The 25,195-nt window shown below is 36.2% G+C and overlaps 1 protein-coding gene across 11 annotated transcripts; it reads right to left on the bottom strand.

Annotated features, from left to right (window-relative positions):
• Positions 1-87: 87 nt before the first annotated feature.
• LOC111284627 (zinc finger FYVE domain protein) lies at positions 88-23,792 on the bottom strand. 11 transcript variants are annotated; one of them, XR_002689556.2, is made up of 36 exons: positions 22,734-23,792; positions 22,121-22,265; positions 21,314-21,592; positions 21,004-21,171; positions 20,689-20,904; positions 19,387-19,481; positions 18,245-18,416; positions 17,480-17,904; positions 16,779-16,902; positions 14,964-15,059; positions 14,807-14,878; positions 13,822-13,959; positions 13,403-13,556; positions 12,902-13,269; positions 12,134-12,597; positions 11,707-12,048; positions 11,241-11,465; positions 10,282-10,372; positions 10,057-10,134; positions 9,659-9,949; positions 9,351-9,548; positions 8,597-9,082; positions 8,051-8,212; positions 7,531-7,860; positions 7,361-7,443; positions 7,143-7,247; positions 6,660-6,888; positions 5,862-6,227; positions 5,167-5,268; positions 4,654-4,797; positions 3,801-3,889; positions 3,101-3,183; positions 2,890-3,005; positions 2,086-2,171; positions 1,153-1,248; positions 88-576 (listed from the first exon to the last, which is right to left on the bottom strand). XR_002689556.2 is itself a non-coding variant. In XM_089762920.1 (36 exons), the coding sequence occupies exons 1-36, from the start codon at positions 23,648-23,650 to the stop codon at positions 511-513; spliced, it is 7,608 nt and encodes a 2,535-aa protein (XP_089619046.1). In that variant the 5' UTR covers positions 23,651-23,792; the 3' UTR covers positions 88-510. The 11 variants fall into 11 exon arrangements, 8 of the variants coding, with proteins under 8 accessions (XP_089619046.1, XP_022729137.1, XP_089619041.1 ...); XR_016343086.1 differs by having other exon boundaries at positions 1,153-1,252; positions 5,862-6,106; XM_089762920.1 differs by having other exon boundaries at positions 1,153-1,252; positions 3,098-3,183.
• Positions 23,793-25,195: the final 1,403 nt, after the last annotated feature.

Here is a 25,195-nt window from a genome sequence, read left to right as displayed (position 1 = left end):
GACTCAATCCAATTCGCCTATTCAAATTATGTTTATTATTAAAAAATAAATATTTTATATTAATAGTTTTAAATATAGTTTTTAAAATAAAATTTAATAAAAAATATATTGCTTATTAAAATAATAACATTTTTATGCCAAACTTAAAATTCATGTTCACGACCCAATACAAGTCAAACCCACTCACGGGCCTAGTCAACTCAATTTACTTATAGCCCATGGGCCATTTGGTGGAGCCGTCCGTTGTAATAACTGGACTGTAAAATGTGTCAAAAATCAAAAGTTAAAAGATCTTTTTTTCTAATATACAAAAAAAAAAATTAAATTGCATGTCTTCAACTGTAGACGTTTCCAAGTCAGCTACTGCTCGCATCAAGTGATTTCTGTTCTGTAACCATCCCCTTCAAAGTGAGGCCATGAATTGTGAATTCAAATTCTTGCAGTAGGGAAGACAAGTTAGCAACCATGTCGACATGAAGTAGCAGAACAGAACCTTTCTCTAGCAACAAGTTACATGTACTGAGATAGCCATTGTTTACACAGATCAAGGACCGGAAGAGCATTCGCATGTAAAGCCTGAAAGGTAATTGGAGAACAACACAAATTTCTCATTAGCTGGCGTGCCTAAAAGCATTCAATCTAATAGGAAATTAAGATTACATAGCACGACTAGCCTTTATGAATTGTATGCACAAAAAGTTTTATTCTACTCTTAAATAGTATCATTCTGGATTGACAAAGGGAGAGAGTGTATCATCTCATAAAATTCAGGTAGCCAAGGCACATTACGTGTTAACTGGTTGAGGTCTTATGCTTTGCTTTTAACTAGAAGCAGGATAAAGATAAAACCTCAATTAACTCGGTGCTTTCAAAAGTAAAGTGATGTTTCTAGTCAAGGTCTCAAGGAAGTACTTTCATGCTTTCAGTTATCCAGCGGGCAGAACTATGAACCACACTCCGGCTGGTAATAATTGAGTGACTCTTCTAGGTAATTAGATTAAGGCGTTCATTAAGCTAAACTTCTTTTTTGCCTTTGCCACATGAAGGGGGCACAGGATACCACTGGGAAATCAGCTGAAGAATTATCACAGTTTAACTCCAAAGAACTATGACTCATAAATTGGACACTGGAAAAAAGCTAAGAAGAACAACCTGATGTGCAACATACTGGACATCAGCCACACTTCCACTTCGAGAAGCAATCTGGAAGGCACTTTTTAGGCGGCCACAAACAACACATGCCAGCACCTTCCTGCAAAAATGAGTTAAGAACAGAAGCACACACAGAAGGCATAAAAGTATATGATCGTGTTTTAGAAACTGATATAAACATAAATAATGTAATCAAAAGGCTGCTAAACGCAAACTATAAAACATATTCACCAAAACTTGCAGCAGAAAATGCAAATATGAATATTTCAAATTTTACTGAAAAATAACTAAAGATGAATCCTTGTCCCATTCAATGGCTAATCCCCAATTCGAAGTCTTCTATTGCTCAGTAGTTGCTGCGAGAAAAAGTTATCAATATAACAGCAAAAAATAATAGGAGTGAGGCACACACTGTAAGTATTCACCATCTATCAACTAAGTCAGATTTCATCTTGATAAACTTGTGACAAGTAACCTGTAAAACCTATGGCATTTTTCAGCCACAATTTGCATGCATTTCCCTAAATGGTACACTTGGTCTAAGGACATAACCTGAATGGATTTTGGTATCAGGTTGCCCTCACCCCATTCAACTGATCACTTAAATTCATGAGCCAAACAGGCTTTATTCTTTCAAGTGAAGGAGATAGAAAACAGGACTAGTTGGATATATATAGCATTCATGAATCTATTCCAAAAATACAGATTGACTAGCTCAGTAGTAAAAGATTGGATTGTCAGGTAAATGTCCTTAGAGCAGTCAACTTTTAGAATTTTTTATAGTTAGACTACCTAGCTAGCTAGTTCACCCATCCAAGGACCGAAAACAGTAGCTTTACCTAAATGAATATCTACCATGTATAACCTATTGTTCCTAAAAGAAAAACATGAAAATAAAAACTATGAAATACAGAAATAATCCAAACAACTTACCTATGACTGCTGGTTAGCATGTCTATGAGTCGGTCAGGGCGTTCCTTGTGTCTGTTAGCATACACATTAATAGCAGCCCCTAATACCTACAAAATTCCAAAAGTACAAGATTAGTCATTTGTGAAACAAAGGAATCTTGCTCTAAATAGGGGGAGTCTATACTCTGGCTGCTTCACTTGATTGCTTATTTCATTTTAACGAGAAAAGTATCAAATATACTGAAAACAATCATCATTGAGCTCAATCTGATTAAACTTGTTCCATTTAATGGACTGGATGGCATCTTTGTTTCAGGTAGACTATTTAATAAAACATACAAGTTATTAGCTGAACTCAGACAAAGAAGCTAACATGCAACCATTTAATGAATCAAGAATACAAATAAACAGAGCATGCTTTGACGCCTTGGCAAGTTTATTTAATATTTTCGACTGTATAGAGTATATGCAGTCCAAGCAAGTTCGTCTCAGTGACTTGTAGACCAAGAGATGCTAGTAGAACCCTCTTCACCTAAAGTTTCACTTTACAGCATCAGCACAAGTTAATTGGTAAGAGAAAGAGAGTTTGTTCATAAATGCACTTTTGTGCCTTTGATGTGTAACTATAGCCGTTGGTGTCCATGCACAAAGTTCTTAATTATTGAGCTCATTGCATAAAACTTAACAAAGTCTAACATTGTATTCAATTAAAAATTTTCTTTTGGTAAGGATCCACTCAAAACTATCAGAATATACCTTCCAAAGGTGTTAGCCCTCTGTTAAGTACAAATATATTGACTACATCACACCAAAAGAAAGCAGTTACCTGGTCCCAATCATCATCGTCAATTGTTCCTTTAATGTTTCTGAAAAATTCGGTCAACTGGCTGCCCTTTTTTCTTTCAGCAAGTGATGCAGCAACACCCGCATATATGTCAACAGCTGCAAGGCATTGAGAACACTTCAAATGTTAAAGCACAGCCACATTAACTTAAATCTTTAAGAACTTGACAAAAAGGAAACAAATATGTCACCACCTGGAAGATTAAATTCATATATAACTTGGAATGCCAAATCAAAGTTCCTCTCAACAAGAGTTTCAGCAATCTCGCACCTCCTCCTAAAAGGCAGCAAGCACAACAAACCAGTCAACATTGTCATTAAATTGTCAAGGTGCGCCCCACTGACAATGGATCCATACACAGAGAGCAAAACAGTCAGAACCATAGAATTCTAAGCAGGATATAGCATCCTCATGTGGATACTCGATGAGTGTAATTAATATAGTAACCAACTTATCAGATGGATACCAGCAACTACAAAAGTTTCATTGAGACTTGATTAACTTCAGCATTACATGTTGACAACAGATGTTCCACCACTGTTAGCAATTCTTTCACAAATTTCTAATTACTAAATGTTGAATTAAATTTTTATCCAAATCATAATAAAGATTACAAAAGCCTCTTCTCTTTATGCATTATTTTTTAACTTAAAATTTCTTCAAAAAGATGCTAATAAAAGCTTCAATTAATATACAGTGGTGATCTGATAATATATTTAAACTAACTGTATTTTCTCATTCCTAATAAATAATACATAACTACTGTGGCGTCCCAATTACATCAGGAGCTAATCATGGTTGCCTAGTTGTTGACCAACTATTCCAACAAGTGGAAACATCAGAAAAATCTTTTTACTACTCTGATGTCTAAACATAATTAAAGATGACAAAACCTGAAGGTTTCTAGATCATTTGGATTTCCAAAAAGTGAATGTCTCCACTGTCGTCCATCTGAGTCATTAAAGGTTTTCACAACTTCCACCTGCAAAGCCCAACAAATATGAATTAAAGTTGAGATATAACAATAAGAGTGACATTAAATGAAATCAATTGGAGCTCAAATTTATTCTTTGAAATCCAGTTTTAATCAAATACATTATTTAATCAACATCCAGTTTTAATCAAATACATCGAAGCTACTTAGATGGCAACAAATATGTTACTTTCACACGTTCATACAGAGTGTTGCACGAAGGATTGTCTAAAAACCATAAGAGCAACATTAGACAACTATTTAGAACTGCATCTCAATTATTAAACATAAAACTACAACAGAAACTAGTCTTGCAGCAGATGGCAACTTTATGGATGTTGCAAGGACTTATTCATGCATTCAAAACACAAGTTTGATATCTGGAAAAAGATTCTTTGTCCGCATTCATAAATTTACAGCATAAACTTCATTTCACATTGGTTTTCATATTCTATATTTCAAACGTTTTGGTGTGGGCTGAGATGGGTTTTCAGTACAACACAAGGTAGTGATATGTGCATTCAGACTTTCAGCAAAAATACCAGTCACTGATACACCTATAAACATGTGAATACCACACCATCTCCTTGTCCGTATTTATGGAGGATTCTATTGTTTGTCCCACAATTTCAAAATTTACTTGGAAACTTTTTCTTCACTGTGGGAACTAATCTTTTTATTAATCAAGAATATGCGCATCAAATTCTTTCCAAGAAGCAAAAGCCTTAATACCTTTACTACAAGCAGAATATCTTTTCTGGATACGTCATTACCTGAATTGACACTCTAGCTGAAAACTTGACAAGCCCTTCTTCTGTAAGCTTCTCAGAGGCAGTTTTTCCTCTGACACCCTTTGTGACAAGCTTGGTAGATTCTCCACCTTTGTATCGTGCTGATAAGCCCTCATCAAAATGCATCTTTAACAAATGGAAGGACAAGCAGCAGCAGAGCATTTAGAAGATATTCAGTTTCATGTGATTTTGTACGTAGAACTAGCCTTACTAACACCTAAGATATCTACATGGTTGATAATTCGTACATTTTTAACATTAAGTATATTGCTATCATAGTGTACTTTTTGGAGCATCTTTCCCCTTTTTTTTTTTGGGGGGATAATTATGCTTTTTGAAACATCAATCTACAGTACATGTAGCTTTTCTGAATCATACTTTTTTCAAACATCAATCAAGTCTATCATTGGTTTTCTAGTGCATTCTCTTACAAACAACTAGGCATTTCAGAACTCTGAAATACAGGAAAAAGATGTGTTTATAATGAACAGCTACCTTAGCATGTTCCAAATGTCTGATAGCTTCCTCTTGAGAACAAGAATTCATAAATAACTGGATACAACAGAGTCCAGCTGCAACATGGTCCTTCTTGATTACCTGAACCATCAAATAAATTTAAGAAAAGCAACAACAAACTCTGCTTAACGGTAGAAAATATAAAATGGTCTAGCATATATTCAGGAACTATTTTTTTTTTAAAAGAGAGAGGGAAGGAGGTGTCAGCTATCAAATGATGATCCTCCGGTTATAGCTATTGCAGCCACTAGAGCAGCTATTCATGCTATATTTCACACCAAACCAGAAAAGAGTAAAAGCATGCGCTTAAAAAACATCACATATACAACTTGTAATCCATCCAATATCAGTAGTTGTTTATTCCCTTTATTTACCATCACCATATTGGCAATGATAAATACAATAAAGTCCAAGGAAGGGGAAGAATATCCTTGAAAATTGTTCAGTCTACTCCATCAACAACACCAAGATGATAAAAGAGTTTTACATGGGAAGACTGCAAAGCACACTCAAGAAAAATCTTCTTGCTAAGTATAAATTGTTAGCAACCCCATCCCCAAGTGCCCTCCACGCACGCCAATCTTAGCAGGTAGCACATGCATTGGAATGATGGCCTGAGATCCAGACTTTTCAGCAGCATTAATTAAAGAAAAAAAAAAGGTGGTTCTAGTTACCTGAAATTTGTATAGATAATTAAAATGCCTATGAGTTTCACAATATGTGCAAATACGACCAAGGGCAGCAGCTGTATATTGATTTATCAATGCATCCTTTTCCTTTGCAACTGAAATCCTTGTTGAAATCACTTCCTCCAGAACTGGCATAGCACCATAGCCAATGCACAAGTCACACAAATCATCAATGGTCCCATAATCAGTTGCCAAAGGATCTGATCTTTGGGGGGAAGAGGATGAAGTTACTAGTCCCATTGTTGAAGGTTGAGCAGGTGGAGGAACAGCATCAGGAGGAAAGAATAAAAAGCAAGCATCATTGAAGTGACCATGTTTAAACATAAATCCAAGCAAATGCTGACGAGCATACTACAAAGACAAAGGAAAGACAATCACATCAAAGAACTTATCACTGGAATGGGAAATATCTAAAGTAACATGAATTTACTATTGCAAAGAATGAAGAATGAATAACATAATTTATAGCAATGGACATGCAGGTTTCAAGAACTGTAAAGTGAGCCTAGTTGACAAACAAACTGCAATTGAACTGCAAGTAATTACTGAGTTGACACAAAAGGAAAGCAACTTGAATATGACAAATTTCTTCTTTATATATTTTAACTATAGCATCTATCATAGAACTTTCAGCATGAACCTTCAGGTTCAGGTGTATGGAAATTTATGGAAAGAGGAACATAATTGAATAGAAAAATAATCAGAGATAGAAGTTAAAGTGCTAACAACTTTAACATGCAACAAACAACCAAGCATGTAGGAAGAATAAAGAGTTCAGCTTACTTCTTGCAAATAGTTAACACACTCAATGTAACGAGCACTGTCCAAGTTACTACGTGGTCCATCTTCAAAGTCAGGACCGTATGGAGAATTACTATTTGTGGATTCTTGAGACCGCCTAGATCTCTCTGAACGAGGGAAGGTAGATGGCATGTACAGGACATTGAGATATGAATCAGCAGAAAGAGAATCATCCAAGATTGTCGGTGCACTTTTGGCCAAATGTTCATACCTGCAGCATAAATTGCATTAGAAGATTCCATTACATCATAAACAACCAAATGTTTCCACTCACTTTTTCTTTTTACATGCTAAGGTTCTCAATAGCTAAAATATAACTTTCATAGGCATGGTAGTAGGAGCCTCAGAAAGATCCAGAGGTGCCATCATTCAATTATTAAACCTGCCTCATGTTAAAATTTTTGGACAGTAGCAATCAACTTCTTGCTTGTTAGAAATTGTGACTCAAGTTGCATGACATCTTACATGGAACGAACAGCTGACACATCCACAGGTGGACCTCCCTCGATTGTATTAATGATCTCTACAATGACTGGTGCAGGATCACCCTTGTACAATTGAAGAGCTTGCCTGGGCCATAAAATAAGTGAAAGAACATCAAATTCAGCATTACATGAATCCAGAGTAGTACTTATATTCTTCTTGCTTACTAGATAATAATATTTAAATACATCTAAACATACTTGAACTTTACACGAGCTTGTGCATAGTGCTCCATCCGAATTAAAGCATGTCCCCATGCATTCCACACAGGAAATACATCAATCTGAGAGACATACAAGTATTCATAACCCCAAGACATCCAAACAGAACGGTAAAATTAATTACTAGAATCTCTGCACAAAATGGTTACCTTACACTTCCTGCAAGTATACACAGCCATGCTGTACCGTTCTTCAACAATCAATCTATCACGGAGACGGGCAGATGACTCCTTGTCAGCAATATCATCAAGGGAAGCAGCTATTCCAGATCCCAGAAGGCTTTGAAGAAGCTCAGCACGTCCCAGCCAAACATCTGCTTGAGACAGCGCTTCAGATAACTCATCTGTGGATTGACTACCCACACTTGAGCTACCAGCATCAGAAGATGCGTCATCAGTATCCCTGCTTCTTTCAGAATTACTGGACAAATCGTTGCCCCCAGTAAGTTTTCTCAGCAGCGATTTAGCATATATTAGTCCCTGCACATGCAAAATAAGACAAGATTGATAACAAACTTGGATAATTATCTGTGCTGTGCATGCAAGTTAAAACAAAAAGCATGCACCATTGCTTTGGCTGGTGGTAGCATTTAAAACACAGAATAATCACAATCAGGAAAGCAACTACTTCTAGCTATTGGCAGTTGAAGGGCTCAGGATGGCCAAATACCTGCACAAATGTCTCAGTGGCATGATATGCTCGGCCAATTGTTTCCATTGAAGCATTCTCAGGCAACTGCTGAGAGCCCAAAACAGTCTTCATCTGATTAACACATAAGTCTAGGGCACTTTTGGCAGACACAAACTCATCAGAACATAAGGAAAGCAGAGCCTAGGAACAAGGGAAAAGAAGAATCAGCAGATAAAAAGGTACATTGATTAGAACATTAAAAACAAGTGCCACATGTACTTATATTTCAACACTATCTCCAAGCATTCTAAAAGCCTAGAAATACTAAATACTAGTCTAGTTTATTTAAAACAAAAGCCTGACATAAATTTTGCTCTTAACAGGCATTCATAGAAAATTTCTTTCAGAAATACTCAATGATAGAGACCTGATCCAACAGATCCCACAATGTGATAGCACAAACATTCCTAGCAGCACTTCTACCAGGATTTGTACCACAATTCTCAAGCTAGCAACCAATAGAGATTGGACACGCACAGTTCAGCCACATTAATTAAAACATATTTGCCTGTTCCATTACCACACCTTGAAGAGGATAATGTCAGGGGAACTTTCATATCTGTGAGATACTCGAACAACTTCATCTTTACCAGCATCACCCGTTAGCATCCATTCCTCAGCAATTGAGACAGAAGGAAACCTCTCTTGCCCATCTGCATATGATGATACACGTTCCTCTTGAATCCCAGCCATTGCCTCCCAAGCAACTCTTTCAGAAGGTGACAAACCAAAATTCTTTCTTTTCCGATAAACATCTTTGGGGGCAGTCTTGTCCCCAGTATTACGTGGAGTCCAAGAGAAAGCTCTACGAGCCTCCTTTTGCAAGTTGCTTAAACTACTAGTGAAGGATGACCTCGTAGGTACACTCAATCTTGTTTTTGGTTTTGGCCTTGTAACAGAAACAGATATTCGTGGCTCCCGAATTGGAGAACTAATACTGACAGCAATCGCTTTAGCAGCATACAATATAATTACACTGTTGTCTCTCAATGAAGGAAACTCTTTAAGGATCTGTCAGATAGATGACAAAAGATAGGATTCAGGATCCATATGATGAGGAGTATAAGCTAAAAACAAGTTCATAGGAAAAGAAAAAGTGAAAAGTGAAAGAATAAACAAAAAGGAAGTGACATAATCTTTGCTCACCAGATACATAAGGAACCAGGAACCATTAGTCAACCTCTCATGTGATCATGAATGGTCTTATTTAGAAACTACTAAATGTTATTTGAAATAAAAAGCTAGAAAAGGCATTGAAAAAGTTTTTTAAGTTCAATACCATAGAAGCCGATTGTAGTTGTTTCCTCATCAGCAGAACCTCCAATATTAAATGTGGGTGCTCATGCAAGGAAGAACATCGTTGCTGCCATGGCAATGGCAAGGAAGCCAGAACACGAAGACCTAAAGCCCATGAGTTAAGTCGAGAAACCTCAACATCTGACAGATTCCCATCTCGTCGCTTCAAGAAGAAGTGAACCTTCACAAAAGGACACAAATGAATCATTTACAATTTTTTTCAAACTCAATGAGTGTAACTTACAGGACAGTCAGATCCCCAAAAAGAGGCTGATGAAAACAATTAATTACCAGAAGTTGCTTTGACCGTAGGTTAGGTAATAGCTGCATTGCACCCATAGCAACCGGTAGAGCATCATTGGAGTCACGTAATGATGATAAAAAACGTGAAGCTTCCGCAGGACCTCCACCATTCAAAGGATCCGCTGTGAGAAGCTTCACAAGCTGCCGGCCCTGAAGTTCTCTCCGCAATTCTGCTGATAATCCAGCACTTTCAGCAACTTCTAAAGCAGCAGAAACAGCTCCTCTCCCAGCTAATCTCAGTGCTAAGCCTTCAGGATCTTGCTTACACTCAGCTTCAACCTGAAATTTTCAGGAAAGGAAAGAAGCATAAGAATTGTAAGTTAGAGTCAAGCATGAAAGAGGATTACCACTTTTCATTTAGTTCCAGGCACTGAAAAGAATACAACCTCTTGCCAGCTTCCATGGTGATGATCTACACTTAATATGTGGCTGTACCTCTGCAAAGCTTGTCTCCTTTGCAAGACCTGCATAACCCAAAGAATACATCATTTTCCCAGTTATTAATGCAACAAAGCAAAGAAATCATATTAATCAGCTTCTACAGGAGGAAACAAGCACAAAAGTTCCAGCATCAAGAAAAAAACAAAGCAAATTACTAATCAAATCTGAACCTCATTCCTAACTGGATCACTTTGAGGCAGGTGGCAGCAGCACATAGTTAGAACATCCAAGGCAGCATCAAGTTCCCATCTGTGCATGTACCTGGGAAAAGAAATTGAAATTTGAGGGAGCCCACAAGTCCAGGCATGTTATAAATCTTCGATGAATTGCAACTTAAGCATTGCCGGTGGCTAAAACAGGCTTAAGAATAATAACACTTAAAGACAAACATTAGCTATACTCAATCCCTTTCATTGTAGGCCCACAAGGATACTTTGTCAACAGCTCTGCATTGCCAGTGGCTAAAACAGGCTTGAGAATAATAACACTTAAAAGACTAACGTTAGCTATACACAATTCCTTTCATTGTAGGCCCACAAGGATACTTTGTCAACGCTCTTATTTAGTGCAGTCTTGTTTCTAAGGATCTTCTAGAAAATAAGCAGCTGGGTTTTGTTGGCGGCTGGATGTTGAGAAGGGAGATACATTCTAGCACTCAAACATCCTGGAACAGCCACCTTCTTTTGACACCCACATAGACTAGTCTGTTCTTGCCTCATCAAGACCCACAAACAATTCCTTTAACACTTTTCCCGGCTGTCCTACTCCTACACAAAAAGAGGTTCGGTGATTTTAAATTTTGAAATTAAGTGACATGAAACAACATAAAAAGGAAAAAAAAAACCTAAATCAAAGGAAAGTGTGCCTGGATAAGATTAATCAGGCTACAAAAGTAAGTTGCCATTACCATAAAGTGACAAAAACATACATGTTTCTGGCCTACCACCGTACCACACAAGGTAGCAAAAAGTCCAATTTTAAAGATCTTAGGTATCAGATATCATGGAGAAAAATAAAGCATTCTTTTTAGCCCTTCTGTGTACCCTCAAACTGCAAAATCATCACTTATTGCAATTAAATTAAGCATGCATCATTTCGGCAGAGAAAAAAGATCAGAGCTTGCACATACTTGAGGGCAAGTCCAGCTGCCAGTTGTTTATCCTTCAACCTCAGGCAATACTGCCAACTATTGCTCCAGATGCCATGTCCTCCATAACCTTGAGGTTGTCCCGAGGTCGAATGGCTTTCTTCTCCACGTTCTATTAGTAGTTGAAGCAACCAGTCTGAGGCTCCATTACGTAGAAAGCGATCAGAAAGTGCAAGAGCATCCGTTAGTTTTCCTTCATCAATCAATCTAAAAGAGGGAAAAGATGATTAGCATGACACTCCACTCACAATAAATGATAAATACCATTCATAACCACCACTAACTCAATTCTTTGATCCTGAAATAAGGGTGTAAGGTTTGTGCCAAAACTGAAACCTCATATGGTGATACTTGTAAAAGTTAACATTCATATGCAACTGAAAAGTAATATATTAACTGTCAAAACTTTGGACAAAATACATAGAAAAAAAAAAAAAAAGGATAGTACCGTTCTACAGCTTTCTCATATGGATCTTCATTCTCCAAACCAAAAGAAAGAAAAACTGTACTATCAACTTCAGCTGTTTCAGGTTTTAAGCAATCATGCCATGGGTCTGGAGGAGGGCTGTCTTTAACATTGAGGTCCAACGATGCTGAGATGTTAGAATTACTGACAATTTCATCAACTTCAGACTCAGTGTCACTGTCAGATTCACGCAGTCTCTTAATAACAGTTCTTGTTTCAGGTTTAACCTTGCCATCGTCAGCTCTTTGCATAGCTGTCACAGCAAATTCAGAAACCCTATGAAGGTTAGTCTGCATTTGTATCCATCTATTCAAAGTTGGGAACCTGTTTCAGAAAAGTGAAAATTAAACAAAGTTATGAAGCAAATGAGATACAAGTGCATTAACATTCGGCAAGGCATGCATGGAACCTTTCAGATTGATCAAGAGCAAACTCATAAAACAACCGATCAGCATCAGGCGCCTGCATTAAATCATCATTCAAGGAGCTAGATATAGTAGAGTCACTGCCATTGTATAACATACTGCTTCCAAAAACACATGCCAAGACAGCCCTGACAGGAGATATTTTAACCAAATGTTTAACTATATCCAATTGTAGAGGATACAGAGGGATTCCAGGTGTTACAGAGGAACGACTATAACAGCTAGGCTTAGCTTCTTTAGCAGAAGGAGAAAGTACTTTATTTTCTGAACAACTATGGGGACATGTGGGAATGACAGGAATACATGCCCATCCATGACCAGACCGCGGAGGATAAACTGGAGGTACACATGCTGAAATCACTTCATGAACAAAGTCAGCAGACATAATCTCTGCTACTTTGCCAGCTGCATCAGTGCTGCCTCGGTCAAAGACCAAACGAGTTAAAAGCTGAAAAGCAAAATGGTAAACAATGAATACTTTTGTATGTAGAAAAGAAATCAAGCTAATTAGTTAAGGGTGTCATTTTCTCTCTTGCCATTTCTTGGGTACAATGGAATATCATTCCCCAAATTTCCTTGCATTCATCTCAAATCAAAATAAATAATATAAACTGGAGGACCCTTAACTATGGTATTCCATCCAGATAAAAAGAAGAAAGCTATTAACACCATGACAAGAAATCATAAAAAAGCACGGCAACACACTGTGTTTCAGGAAAATAGTCTAGGAAGCAGGGACAAAAAATTCTTACATCTTTAGGCCACTCATATACAAGTGAGAAAAAGTTAAAATCATGAGTTGTATCTGTTCCATCCACTATGTCACCAATTGCAGCAATATGAAGAATAAATTGTGATAAATAGGTTGTGGGTTTTGCACTTAAAGGACCAAATAGTCTCTTCCCAGTATCCTTCATATCATAACCAACAGGCTGCACACTACTCTCTCCAGCCATGGAAGTTAATGATGTCTGTTTGACAGCTTTTAAACCAAGCCCAAGAACCCCATCCTTGTCAAGATTGGACTGTACTTTCCGATCACTACCCGGTCCTTCCCCCTTAGTAAAATTTATTTCCATTTCTTCATCGGTGATAGCTCTCGCTAGATTGTGAAGTTTACCTACAGTTTCACAGAACAAGGACACATGAGAACCACGGGAACACATTTACTGCAGCAAATCAAAATAACAGCACCACCAGCAAAATAGCATGTAGGATCCCTTTTCCCTAAAGAACTAAAAAAGAATATATACCACTAAGAAACTGTCGCTTGCCCATATGAGCATCTTCAATCATCTGATGTAGCAGTGCAAGAGCACGTTCTCTTTGTCCCTGTCGATGAGAGTCCTTAGCTGATGAAATTGAGATCTCCCCTGTCAGAATGGCCTGAAGAACTGGAGGACTATCCTGGAAGAAAGGTCGCACAGACGAATCAGAAATCCAGCAATTATCTACCAAGAAAAGCACACCATATGCATTATACGAGAAGTTTTCCAAAGTGGAATAGATAAAGCACTATCCATACAACTTGTGTGAAGGAAAAAAGAAGGCAATGTTCAAAGAGCAGTTGATTATTTGTTTTCTAGTTCACCTAGAAGATGAGAGAGGGGAAAGGGAGACAAGAGGTAAATGCAAGCAAAAAATGAGCAATCAAGAAAATTAAAATGCTTACCTGTTCTAAGAACTCATACAGTCGTTTGAGGACACGTCGTAATACAGAAATAACTCCAACTTCATGGATCCGATCCCAGTAAGTGGAACCCACCTTTGGAGTACCTCCTGGATATATCTCAGATAACATAACTTGAGCCTGAAGATGAATAGAGTCAACCGTCAATACAAACATGCCACAAAACTAAACACATCAACTGATATAAGATAATCTCACTAGATTAGAAGTAGAAAGGAAATTTAGAGCCCACAAGTGTCCCCCCCCCCCTCCCCCAGCAAGAACATTAAGATCATGAAGAATGATGAAACAGATTGTTGTTATGTTTCACACTCAAATCTCACTTAATAAGCCATACTTAATATCAGAACATATTAAATGATGTTATCCTAAATCCCACATTAGTTTAGTTTGAGGTTTTCCATGGCCTTAGTTCAAGTTGACCCATCCATGTACTACTAATTGGGATCAGGTTGGAAGTTTAACATGTTATTAGAGCTGCAGTTGTTTGCTGCTCTTCTCTTGTATTCCAAATCACAGGCTCATTCCTCTCAATTATTCTGTAGGGCCTGTGAATTAGAGGTAGTATTAAGTGGTGATCTGACATCGGTTTAGTTTCAGATATGTTGTGGGCTTATATGCAATTTGAGCTCTCCTCCTATGGCCAATTGCTTTTAGATTTGATGCATAACAAAAGATTTTCATTGAGAAGAGCATGACATATGCTTTCTGTTAAACATAGTCAAATTGATGGTAAAAGAATGTTGTTTTGGTCATCACTCAACGCTATAAGGAAATTGCCAAAAGAACTAGACGAGGAGAAAAGGTAGTTCCACGAAATTTCATATAACGATAACAACAAAAACTTTATAATTAATATGGCCAACTAGACATTACAGCAATAATACTAAATCACCAATATTAATGGAAAAGATACCACTTGACTGTAACAAACACAGTTTTAAGTTCATAGAAAACTGAGAATTGCCTGATCTAGAAGCTGTTGAGACATATTGGTGGACCTTGCTGAAGTTGCAGCAACATCAATGCACAGAAGAATCTGCAGGACAAAGGAAAAGATCTAATATTTTCCAAACTGGAGATATGAAAAGGGGGAAGAAAGAGTTAACAAAGTAAGCACTTACGGCAGCTAGAGGACCTAATTGAGAGCGCAACAAAGAAAAATCCAGATCCTGTACTGAAGAAGTCTCATCAGCTGCACGAGACACTGCATTTTCCACCTGCACCAATCACATACATGAGCTAGGGAGTTCATCACAGGGGTGATATACCAGGTAGGGGAAGGGCCACAAAAAACCCAAGAACTGTGCACCACAAAAACAAAGATTAAGTCGTATCAACAACTGACCTCTATCTCTTATTCAATTTGCAACAATTGCAGTAATCTAATAGCAATACAAGGTCACCAATTTCTCTGCCACCTCAAAGAGGGCAACACCATGCCTGGTGCTTTTCTAGGAAGAAGCAGACTCATCAAGTATCAAATCAGACAATCAGTCACGCATAAGTTTGTTATCAGTATTATTGAAGTCAAAAGACTAGTCTAGTTCACTTCAATATCTCAGGCACAATCTTAAAAAAAAAAATGTATGATAGAAAGGCAAATAACCACATATCTCAAATTGGTAAGGATCCGGACCTCATTAAATGAAACTAAAATCAAATAGCATGACAAATGGATCTTAATGTAAGTGCAGATTGGACTTTCACTCAATAGAAACCAAATAGAATCTTCATTCCCAAGAGAATATATAGAAAATCTAAGAACTGACTCAATCCATATTAGGGAATAGGAGATGGTAATAAGTTGCTTACAACAACTAACAATCAAAACTTTAAGGAGAGACCAATCCCAAAATTCCATCTATGGAAACAAAATCATCAAATTTGAAACAACTCCTAAAAACTCTGGAAATCATTAAATCAATTCAGGGTTAACTTTAAACTGAGCCTACCATGCACACCCCCCCACCCCAAAACCCTCTAAAAGAGAATATTTTCCACGATTTCCCCAAAAACCCTCTAACTCTAATAGAAAATTTTAAAAACATTCTTAGTTCATCACCTCCATGTCTCACATCACTTTATTTTCCTAAGAACATTTTAATGATATCATAATCACCACTTAAAATACTGGAAGCCTACAATGTCAAGATCTCAAATAATCATATAGCATATTCATATCATGGTCAACCAGAGGAGGAAACAACCACGTTGCTAGGAAACACACACATGAAACCTCTTATTTGATGACCTATAACCAAGAAAGTTGAATAGGATTTCACAACATAGACTCTGCCTTCCCAAGTCATATTTGTAGCCCAAAACCTAGGAACATTCCAAATGCAATCATTATGAAAGAATATAACAAATTATTTCAAAGAAAAAGAGCTTAAAAGAGTATGATTTACTTTCTAATGAACAACACTTTTTTTTTGGGTAGTTTGATTGGGTCAGAAAGCCTCTTGGACCTTTCCTGGAGGCAGGGTTTGAACCTATGCCATGCTGGAAAATGCCTCTAAAAGGACGCATGAATCACTGGGACAAACCCAGTTATTCTCATCACCTATTCTCGAACCAGACTTAGTATGCCAAAACCATATTGGATTACAAAAAGTTCATCCCTCAATCATTCTAACAAGGGAAATATCCAGCATTTTGTTCTGACATCACTTGAACCTACTTCAAATAAAAATAAAAAAAATAAAAAAAAACCCACAGCCTGATATACATAGAACATTGTGAAATGACATGTAACTCAAACTAATTCCAAGAAGATTACCCTCCACAAGTGCATTAGGTGAGAAACTTTCCAGAAAAGCAGGGAGAACAATTCATAAGTACCATAAAAAAATCCTAAAGTTATTAAGGGTACCGCGGAAAAAAACAGCGTGAAGGCATATTTCAAGAATTTATTTGGTAACTATTCTGGCACTTACATGCACTTTTCCAAATGCATTATCTACCCACTCAGCTAATTCAAGGGTAGCTCTGTCTTCTGCAGATAATGAAAACCGACGAACTGCCTCTTCTCCAATTTCATATTTTGCTCTTTGCATACAACTGACAAGAATAAATAAATAAGAGAACCTTGATATTTATAACTACAAAGGAAAATAAATATTTTCACATCCAAAAGCATGATTGATCATAAATATAAGAAGTATGCTTTAATGAATTACCTCCACTTTCCTACTTCAACTCCTACTCTAATTTATATCATGTCATAATTTTCTACTAGCCATATTTTACCTTACATGTCCAAAGGAGATTTAATAAGAATGTTTCTATGAATTATTACGATAATAAAGGAAATTTAATCTCTATATCCACAAGTATTGGTTCAACAAAAGTACCCAACTCAAGTAATCCCTATGCTAGCAGCTTGCTACATCATACTGAGATGCCATTTTTAACTTGAAAGCTATTAAAAAGCAATTTGAGGTATTTCCCCAGCAATCAATGATGGTGATTACCAATTCCAACAGAAATTTTGCCATATAGAATAAGCAAACTTGATTAACAGGTCCATATCACATGACCCTGCCATGTTAATGAGAAACACATTTCCTACAACAATTTTTTATTTTGCTTAGTTGAAATTGTCAAATTGATTCAAAAGTGTAATCATCAAGCTTACAGGTTAAGTAGCTTTGATGGGGCAGCTCGTAATATAGTCAATGCCTCCTTCCAATTCCATGGCCGTTCAGATAATGGGAGAAGACGCTGCAAAATTGATAATCGCCATTCCCAATCCTCAACAAAACGTTTACCCATAGAGATTCTCCACTCCAACGCCTGCCTTCCAGACATGCTTAAACCATCATTGGATGCATGCTCCTCCTCGGTTATGCTTGATGGAAGACTATGACGTACTATATCAAGTAGCAACCCTGTGAAAGATATAACCATTTTGTTTCCACTTTCATATGTAGTTACATCAATATGTTCCCAACCCCATTCAGCAGACGGTTCAAAAAGTCTCCCTGGAGAGACACAATGTGTCAAATTGAGAGAGATATCATCCATATGTAAAAGCGAAATTATAACATTCACCATCAGTATCTGCATGTGAATAAAATAAGCATTAGGTCAATTTTGGAAAAAATTAACAGGAAACTAAAATCGGAAATCTAACAGCACTACTGGGAAACTAAGAGAATTCAAATACAACCAAAAATGACCGACATATAAAAAACTTAAAGAATAACCTAAAATATTTGCTAAATATAATTGAGCTACTAGAAAAGGAGTTTGATGTATGTAAAACAATCTGAAAACATTTCTATAATTTACAATCCTATTTTTCAAAGACAACTTGCAATTTTCATCAATGAATAAAAGCACAGCATAAACACCCATAAGAAAACAAAAACTCCTCGAAAAATGCACTGTAACAGATTACCTTGCGTGGAATATTTTTTATGGCCGCCAAATGGTTCTTTAGGTCTTGCAAATGATATAGTGCCACTTGATAAGTCTCTTTCTCACCAGTCATGCTTCTTTCCATTGCTCCTAGTGCAAGAACAGTTGATTCCAAAGCATAACGCATGTGCATAAGTTCAATATCTTGCATCCTACCGCATTAAGGAAATGTAAATTAAAAAAAGCATCCCAATGGGAAAAAAATCTTTTTTATAAGTGATACCAGAAAAAATAAAATGTGCATAAAAATGTTATAAATAGCAGTCAGTAATAACGTTATCTGCTATATATTGAAGCACAGCATGCATATGAGGCGGCAATATAGGCCTAGTTTTAAATTTTATATGCTGACAGTTTAAGGGCAATAGTTTAAACATCCAATTATTGTACTAACCTTAAGTTAAAAGATGCAAGCAGTATATAGCAGTATCTTTAGGCAGACAGTTGAAATTACATGTAAAATTTTTTAGATAAAAAGTCATAACCCTTTCAAAAATCCAGTGACGTAGAGATCTCTTGAATTTATTGGACAAAAATGTCAAGTAAATGGTAAAACTCTTACTATAGAACACATTACATCAGAAAAATGTTTTACAACCTCATCATATACCACCAGTCTGGCATCAAGACTACACCAATACAATTGGCAGCATAGTGATCCAATACAAAGACCAAATTAAGTTTCATTTGTGCTGATGTAAAAAAAAAAAAAAAAATCATTGGTGTGCCAATGAAACATTATAATCTGTTAGCATAACATGTTAGTTTCAACAACATTCATTCTTAATGCTTTAACTCTTTTACAAGGGTAGATTAAATAATACTATCTGCCTATGTAAAACACATATTCAGCTAATAATTTCACAGAAAGTAATATTATTCTGATCTAAAGGCTAGAGCAAATAAACACAAAACTTTACGAACAAAAACAAACTCCCTGAAGAAACAACAGCATCCATCATAGTACAAACGAGAAACAAATTTTGATTCTGGAATGCCTACCATCATAGTTCAAACTTCTAGAGACAGCCAACCAGCCTTTCAAAATTAAATCAAGCCTTGGGAATAGCATATATCACAAGTGTGACAAAAATAATGAGTGAAATCACTCAGTGTAAATACCTTTTCCAGGCCTCAATGGTTGAAGCAATTGGCTGCATGCTAATCAATTCAATGGCATCCTGATATTTTATGCCTGGAACAACATCAAACAGTACCTAGAGAAAAGAAATCTAGTTACAACTTAATAGCACAATAAAAGGAGAAAACACCGTTTACAACTTACAACTAGCAAAATTTCACGTACATGCTTCTATAAACAACATCCTTTACATGTTAGCAATACACACTCAAGAAGATAAGCAGGTTGTTCACTGAATGTCAAATTAACTCTTCAAATACCAAAGAATAGACTTGTCAAATACTCAATATACTTCATACAGAAATTATTTTCGCCAACACATACAAAATTTAAGCATTTAATGAGTTCATTTCATCATTTTCTTTGACCAGCAATGACGCATTGATTTGAAATCAACAGAAGTAGGAGTTCCCATTAATAAATTTTAAATCGGAGGTATTCTGTTGATGCTTTCACTGTTGATCATATAGCACCATGGTTTTTATTGACAAAAAGTTAGTTATCCACCTCTTTTAAGTCCTTGATTACTAATAAGTCATTAGTGGTAGAAGGAATTAGTAAAATCATGCAACATAGACCAAACGAAGTTCAAGAGAATATTCACCGACCACAAAAGAAAAAGATATATTTAACAAAAATGTACAACTATTTATAGCAGCATACACGTAATCAGAAATTTATCAGATGTGAATACATTTCTAATGACTATTTAGATTCTCAGAACATGCATATTATTTTTGATCATCCATCGGATGTATTCTGTTAGTGCTTTCACTGTTGATCATATAGCATCATGGTTATTATAGACAAACAGTTAGTTATCCTCCTCTTTTAAGTCTTTGATTAGTGATAAGTCTTTATTGGTAGAAGGAATGAGGTAAAACCATGCAAACATAGACCAAGCAAAGTTCCAGAGAAAATTAATGAACCTCAAAAGAAAAAGATATATTTAATAAAAATGTGTAACCGTTTATACACGCATACAGACTATCAGCAATGTGTCAGATGTGAATACGTTTCTAATAACTACTTAGATTCTCAGAACATGCAAATTATTTTTATCGGATGGTAAAACCACATGTTGTGTGTCATTGTTATTTATAGTGATGATGTGTGTCTGAGTGTTTCGGGGGTAGTCAAATGCATATTCTGGTCCATTTAGTTACTTTTTGTGCTTCCATATTTGATTTAAAAGCAGTGCCTAACATTGCACCAGACACAGCTTTACTGCTATTAGTATTGTGAAAATAGTTGTACTCAGTAAAGCGGCTATGGAGCCTTACCCGGAGGGGAGTTTGAACAGAAAGTCTTTCCAACACAAAATTTTCAACAAATGTGTCTAACTGAGCATCTTCACTTCCAGATAATATGTTTTCATCTCCAGACAATAGTAATGAGAACTTTGAACTCCATGGTTGACCAGAATTGACACAAGCAACAAAAGAGGCAATATCAAGGTGATAGCATAATTGATCACAGAGATGTTCCACACAAGATACCTGTCAAAAATATAAAGAATATATACAGTATAAAATTCTCATTTCTTATCAATAGAATATTCAACTACAATATCATGAAAGTTCGAAAACATTAATTACCTCATCTGACTGGTTCCCATAAAGAGAAGATTCTTCCAGCCGAAACACTTGTGATTTACTTGTCCAAAGCAATTGCATTAAGTTCCGCCTCAACACTGTTTTACCAGACAGCAAATCCCAACCCATAGCAGCTACTAGGGGCCGAAGCCGAGGGAATAGTACAAGAACCTACAACATCATAAACCAATCATATTAAAAAAATGCCTGATATTCAAGATTGGCAAAGGAAACAAGTAACTTATATAATAATGAAGGGAATTTTGTTTTTTTTTGGGCCGATGTATTAACTTAAAAATAAAAAGACACGTACATTTGCTGCTTCTTGAATGCGCTCCCTTTTGATGGCAGACAAAGCTGTATTCATCACGCACTCTAGTATATGTAACCTAGAAATGCGGGCATAATGGAACATGTCTCTCGTGCAAGAACTTGCTGCCATATTCAAGGGCAAATGCTTATTATTTAAATCTGCATCAGGTTTCAATTCCACTAAATACTTCTGAAAATGCTCAAGAGGTGGTGGAATTTGGTTGTTATCAAGAGCTCTATACATCTCAATCTCTTCAAAAAGCAACTCATTGTGAATAACCTGCAAGAAAATATGGTAAAACACAAGAACAAAGGTTACAATAAGGAAAGGATTTAACTATTAGAACTAGATTTTTTTTTTACTAAAGCAGCAATTAGTTTATCTAAAAATTGCATTGCATTTTAGCTGACATTAACATCACAAGAACCAAAAAGAATCATATGAAAGCTAGCCAAAACCACTTGAAGGCTTTAGAAAACACACCAAAACCAATTAATTTTATTAAATGTGAAACAAAATGAAATGACATTTTTCAATTTTGAGGTGTCCCAAGGAATTTATTTAATAAAGTAGTGAGAGTTAGAATTCTCACCAAACATGATGACATGAAACTGGCCAAACTACTCTAATATAACCAGGTTATGGCATCTCCAAAACAGACCTCAAATAAGCAAGCCAGCATGGCTTGTACAAAGAATTTTACGCAATCTACAAGGATTTTACCAGTATTGAATCCTCTCAACTTTAAAATAGCAAATGGAATTTGGGGAATCATTAATGTTAGAAGAAAAGAAAAGAAGGTAATACTTGAATCATTTGAACAAGATGCCTGCAACTAGATGACAGAGCTTCTCCATAAATCTGTAACAACTTTTCTTCTGTGAAATGCCAGGACCCTCCAAATCTTTCCTTTTCTGATAAAACCCTCTTGAGCAGATCTTGCAGCAGTGTGCTATTAGAAATATCAAAGGAAATATAAATAAATACCTAGAATTGACGAAATTTTACCAATGCCAAATACAGGTCTTTGAAACCAGAAAAGAGATAAAACTAGGGAACTATACCTAGAACTTAGATTAAACCGATAAATCAAACCAAGCATGATAGGATTCAAAGTGCACGGAAGATCTAAAATGTTTGTCAAGGAGAATGCAAGACAGGTCCTGTCTATGTAGTTTACCCCAAGCAGAAAAAGAGGGGAGTTAATCAAAGCTCTTAGCTACATTTGTTTTACTATACTTGCTGAAACCAAAAGAAGTAAAACAAAAGCACATACCTACGGTAGCCATCATAATTGGATCTAACTTTTTCCTTCTTATCTAACAATGACTAGTTATCATAAGCTAAGCATCGTAAAGGTGCAACTACATTGCACTGAAACAGTAAAATTGAGACTCATTTTAGCAATAAATGTACATACCGATACTCAACCTCCTCCAGTCCATAATCAAGGTGAAGGAAACGAATACGAGAAACCGCCCCTTCAATATCCCCATCCTTCACACATTCCTTGATAGCATCCAAATGGGCTAACTGAACACTCTTTTGTATCAAACTAAGAACCCTCTTATGTTCCTCATCGAATGAATCCACTCTCACCTTCTCCGCTCTTCTTACCGTTATAGCCATCCCCAAATCAACGCCCTCCAATCCTTTCAATTGCCGCTGAATATTCCCACATAAGACATCGAAAACATCTGCGCAATCCATAACCACCTTCCTCAAACAAACCATTTCTGCTTCCTCAATCAAGACATTCTCTGAAACCGCCTTATTCTCCTCCCCACCATCACCACCTTCCACGACCACATCCGGTCTCAACCTCCTCATTCCCAATTCCAAAAGCCTGTCTAAAACCCTAACGCAATCTCCCAATTCACCGTTTCCCTCTTTCAAATCCTCGCTTTTATCCAACAACTCAGGTTTCTCTTCCTCAAAACCCTCACTCTCACTTTCCTTCTCTTTTTCAATCTTTTCCAAATCAACATCTCTTCTCAAACTAGCCAACACCTTATCGATCAAAACTTGAACTAGCAACAAAAATTCCGCACGCAGCCGCAGTGTTTCGGGATCAAAGCTCCATATCGAAGTAGGATCGTTAAACTGCAAGAGTTCGAGAGTGGAAAGATACGTTAGAAGAGCTGGCGATGGACACGAAGGTGACCAGGCAATGTTCTCGAACCGAGCCGAGTTGGCGACAATCGTTTGAAGAATTGCCAGAGCAAGGTCCGGGTTTTTCGTTCGTAGAGCGAGAAGCGTGGCTCGCAACGGCTCGAATTGAGCAAGGTGGAGATGGTTCGCGGCTAGGCGCGAGAGGAGTTCAGTTTCTTTGTCCATAAAAATGGGTATCGAAACTAAGTCGGTGTTTAGATTTTGGATATTTATTTCATGAAAACTTATGATTGATCAACTGATTTTTTCATGATTGGGGTTTTTTTCCAGATTGAGAATTGGGTGTTCGATTGCCGGGAAAACGAACAAGGAAGTAAACTGGACTCGGTTTCTGCTTTTTGTAGAAGTGAAGCTTGAACACCGTGAAACCAGGGATTCGATTTGATTCGGGTCCCGAAAAGTTCTCGGGCTAAACCAACGGTCAAAATTGACCATCCAATTGAGATGAAGCGTCCTTTGACTGTCGAAAAAAGATATTTGAAGCTGGAACGGGATCTATTGGACCTACCAAAACTTGTTGAGTCTCTAAAGCTTCCGCAAAAAATATAGGTCTAATCCAACTACTAGGTTTGGCCCAAAAAAAACTACTAAGTTGATTTGATTTGGGTTAATCAAACCTATCGGCCCGTTTGGCAAAAACTAATCATTGATGTTTGGGTATGATGCGTCCTGTGTCAAACCCAACTATTAATCAGATTTAATTTGGGTTATGAAGTGTTTGACTTGTTGTCTTCAAAATTTTGTTGTGTTTTTTTTTTTGGCCAATTTCAAAAATATATTGTTGATTATGATTTTTTATTGTTTATAGAAATTATCAACCTTGCACTTTTTTTACCACCCAATTTAAGATCCTCTTTGAATTTCTTTTCCCTTTGGCTATCAAGGCACTTTAATGAAGGGATACATAAAATATTTTTGTTTTCTTATTTCAGGATTTGTCAGTATACGATTTTGATGTGCAAATGGTGTATTTTTTAAGCGGCTGAAATAATAAAAAAAAATACTTAAATTTTATCGAGTTATTTAGATAAATTTTATATTTTATTACATTTAAATAAATTTTTAATTTTTAATTTACACTTAAATAAATTCTTAATCTCTTGTTTGTATCTAAATAAACCCATAACATTAATTTTAAACATTATTGATATTTTTAAGCATGTAACTTTATTTAATTAATATCAAATTTTATTTACATCATTGATATTTTTAAACGTAAAACTTTATCTAATTAATTATTTTTATGTCCCCTTAAAATTAAGTGAACATAATACTTCATTTTAAATGACAATTATATTTTAAATATCACAAGCTTAAAATTAATATTATAATATGATAAAGCTTTTTAGCTTAATTTTCTGTTACATGCGAGCATTAACGCTAAGAAGAGAGAGAAGAGGAAATTGTTTACCAAACAATTATATATACTAGATTATCCGTGTATAGATTTTCAACGATCATCTTGGATTGATTGTTTTAGGACTTTCGCTCTTATCAAATGGCCCAAATTGTTCATAATTGTCTTCAGTCTTACGGGTTTTAAACTGATAATGCAATCGCCTCATATTTTATTAACAAAAAAATAAGAGTAAACAATTAATTTCAAATAAGATTTCAAATTTCAAGAGTACTCAATTCGTCAGTATGTCAGTTTTTTATTTTTTCTATGTCAATTTGAACTATAAATATGAATTTCAAAGGCTGAAAGCT

The sequence above is a fragment of the Durio zibethinus genome, chromosome 6 (genome assembly GCF_047325235.1).
Source record: "Durio zibethinus cultivar Kanyao isolate XHJ-2024 chromosome 6, ASM4732523v1, whole genome shotgun sequence".
NCBI lineage: Eukaryota > Viridiplantae > Streptophyta > Magnoliopsida > Malvales > Malvaceae > Durio > Durio zibethinus.
The sequence above is the reverse complement of the archived record's forward strand: the minus strand, read 5'-3'. Positions and strand labels throughout refer to the sequence as shown.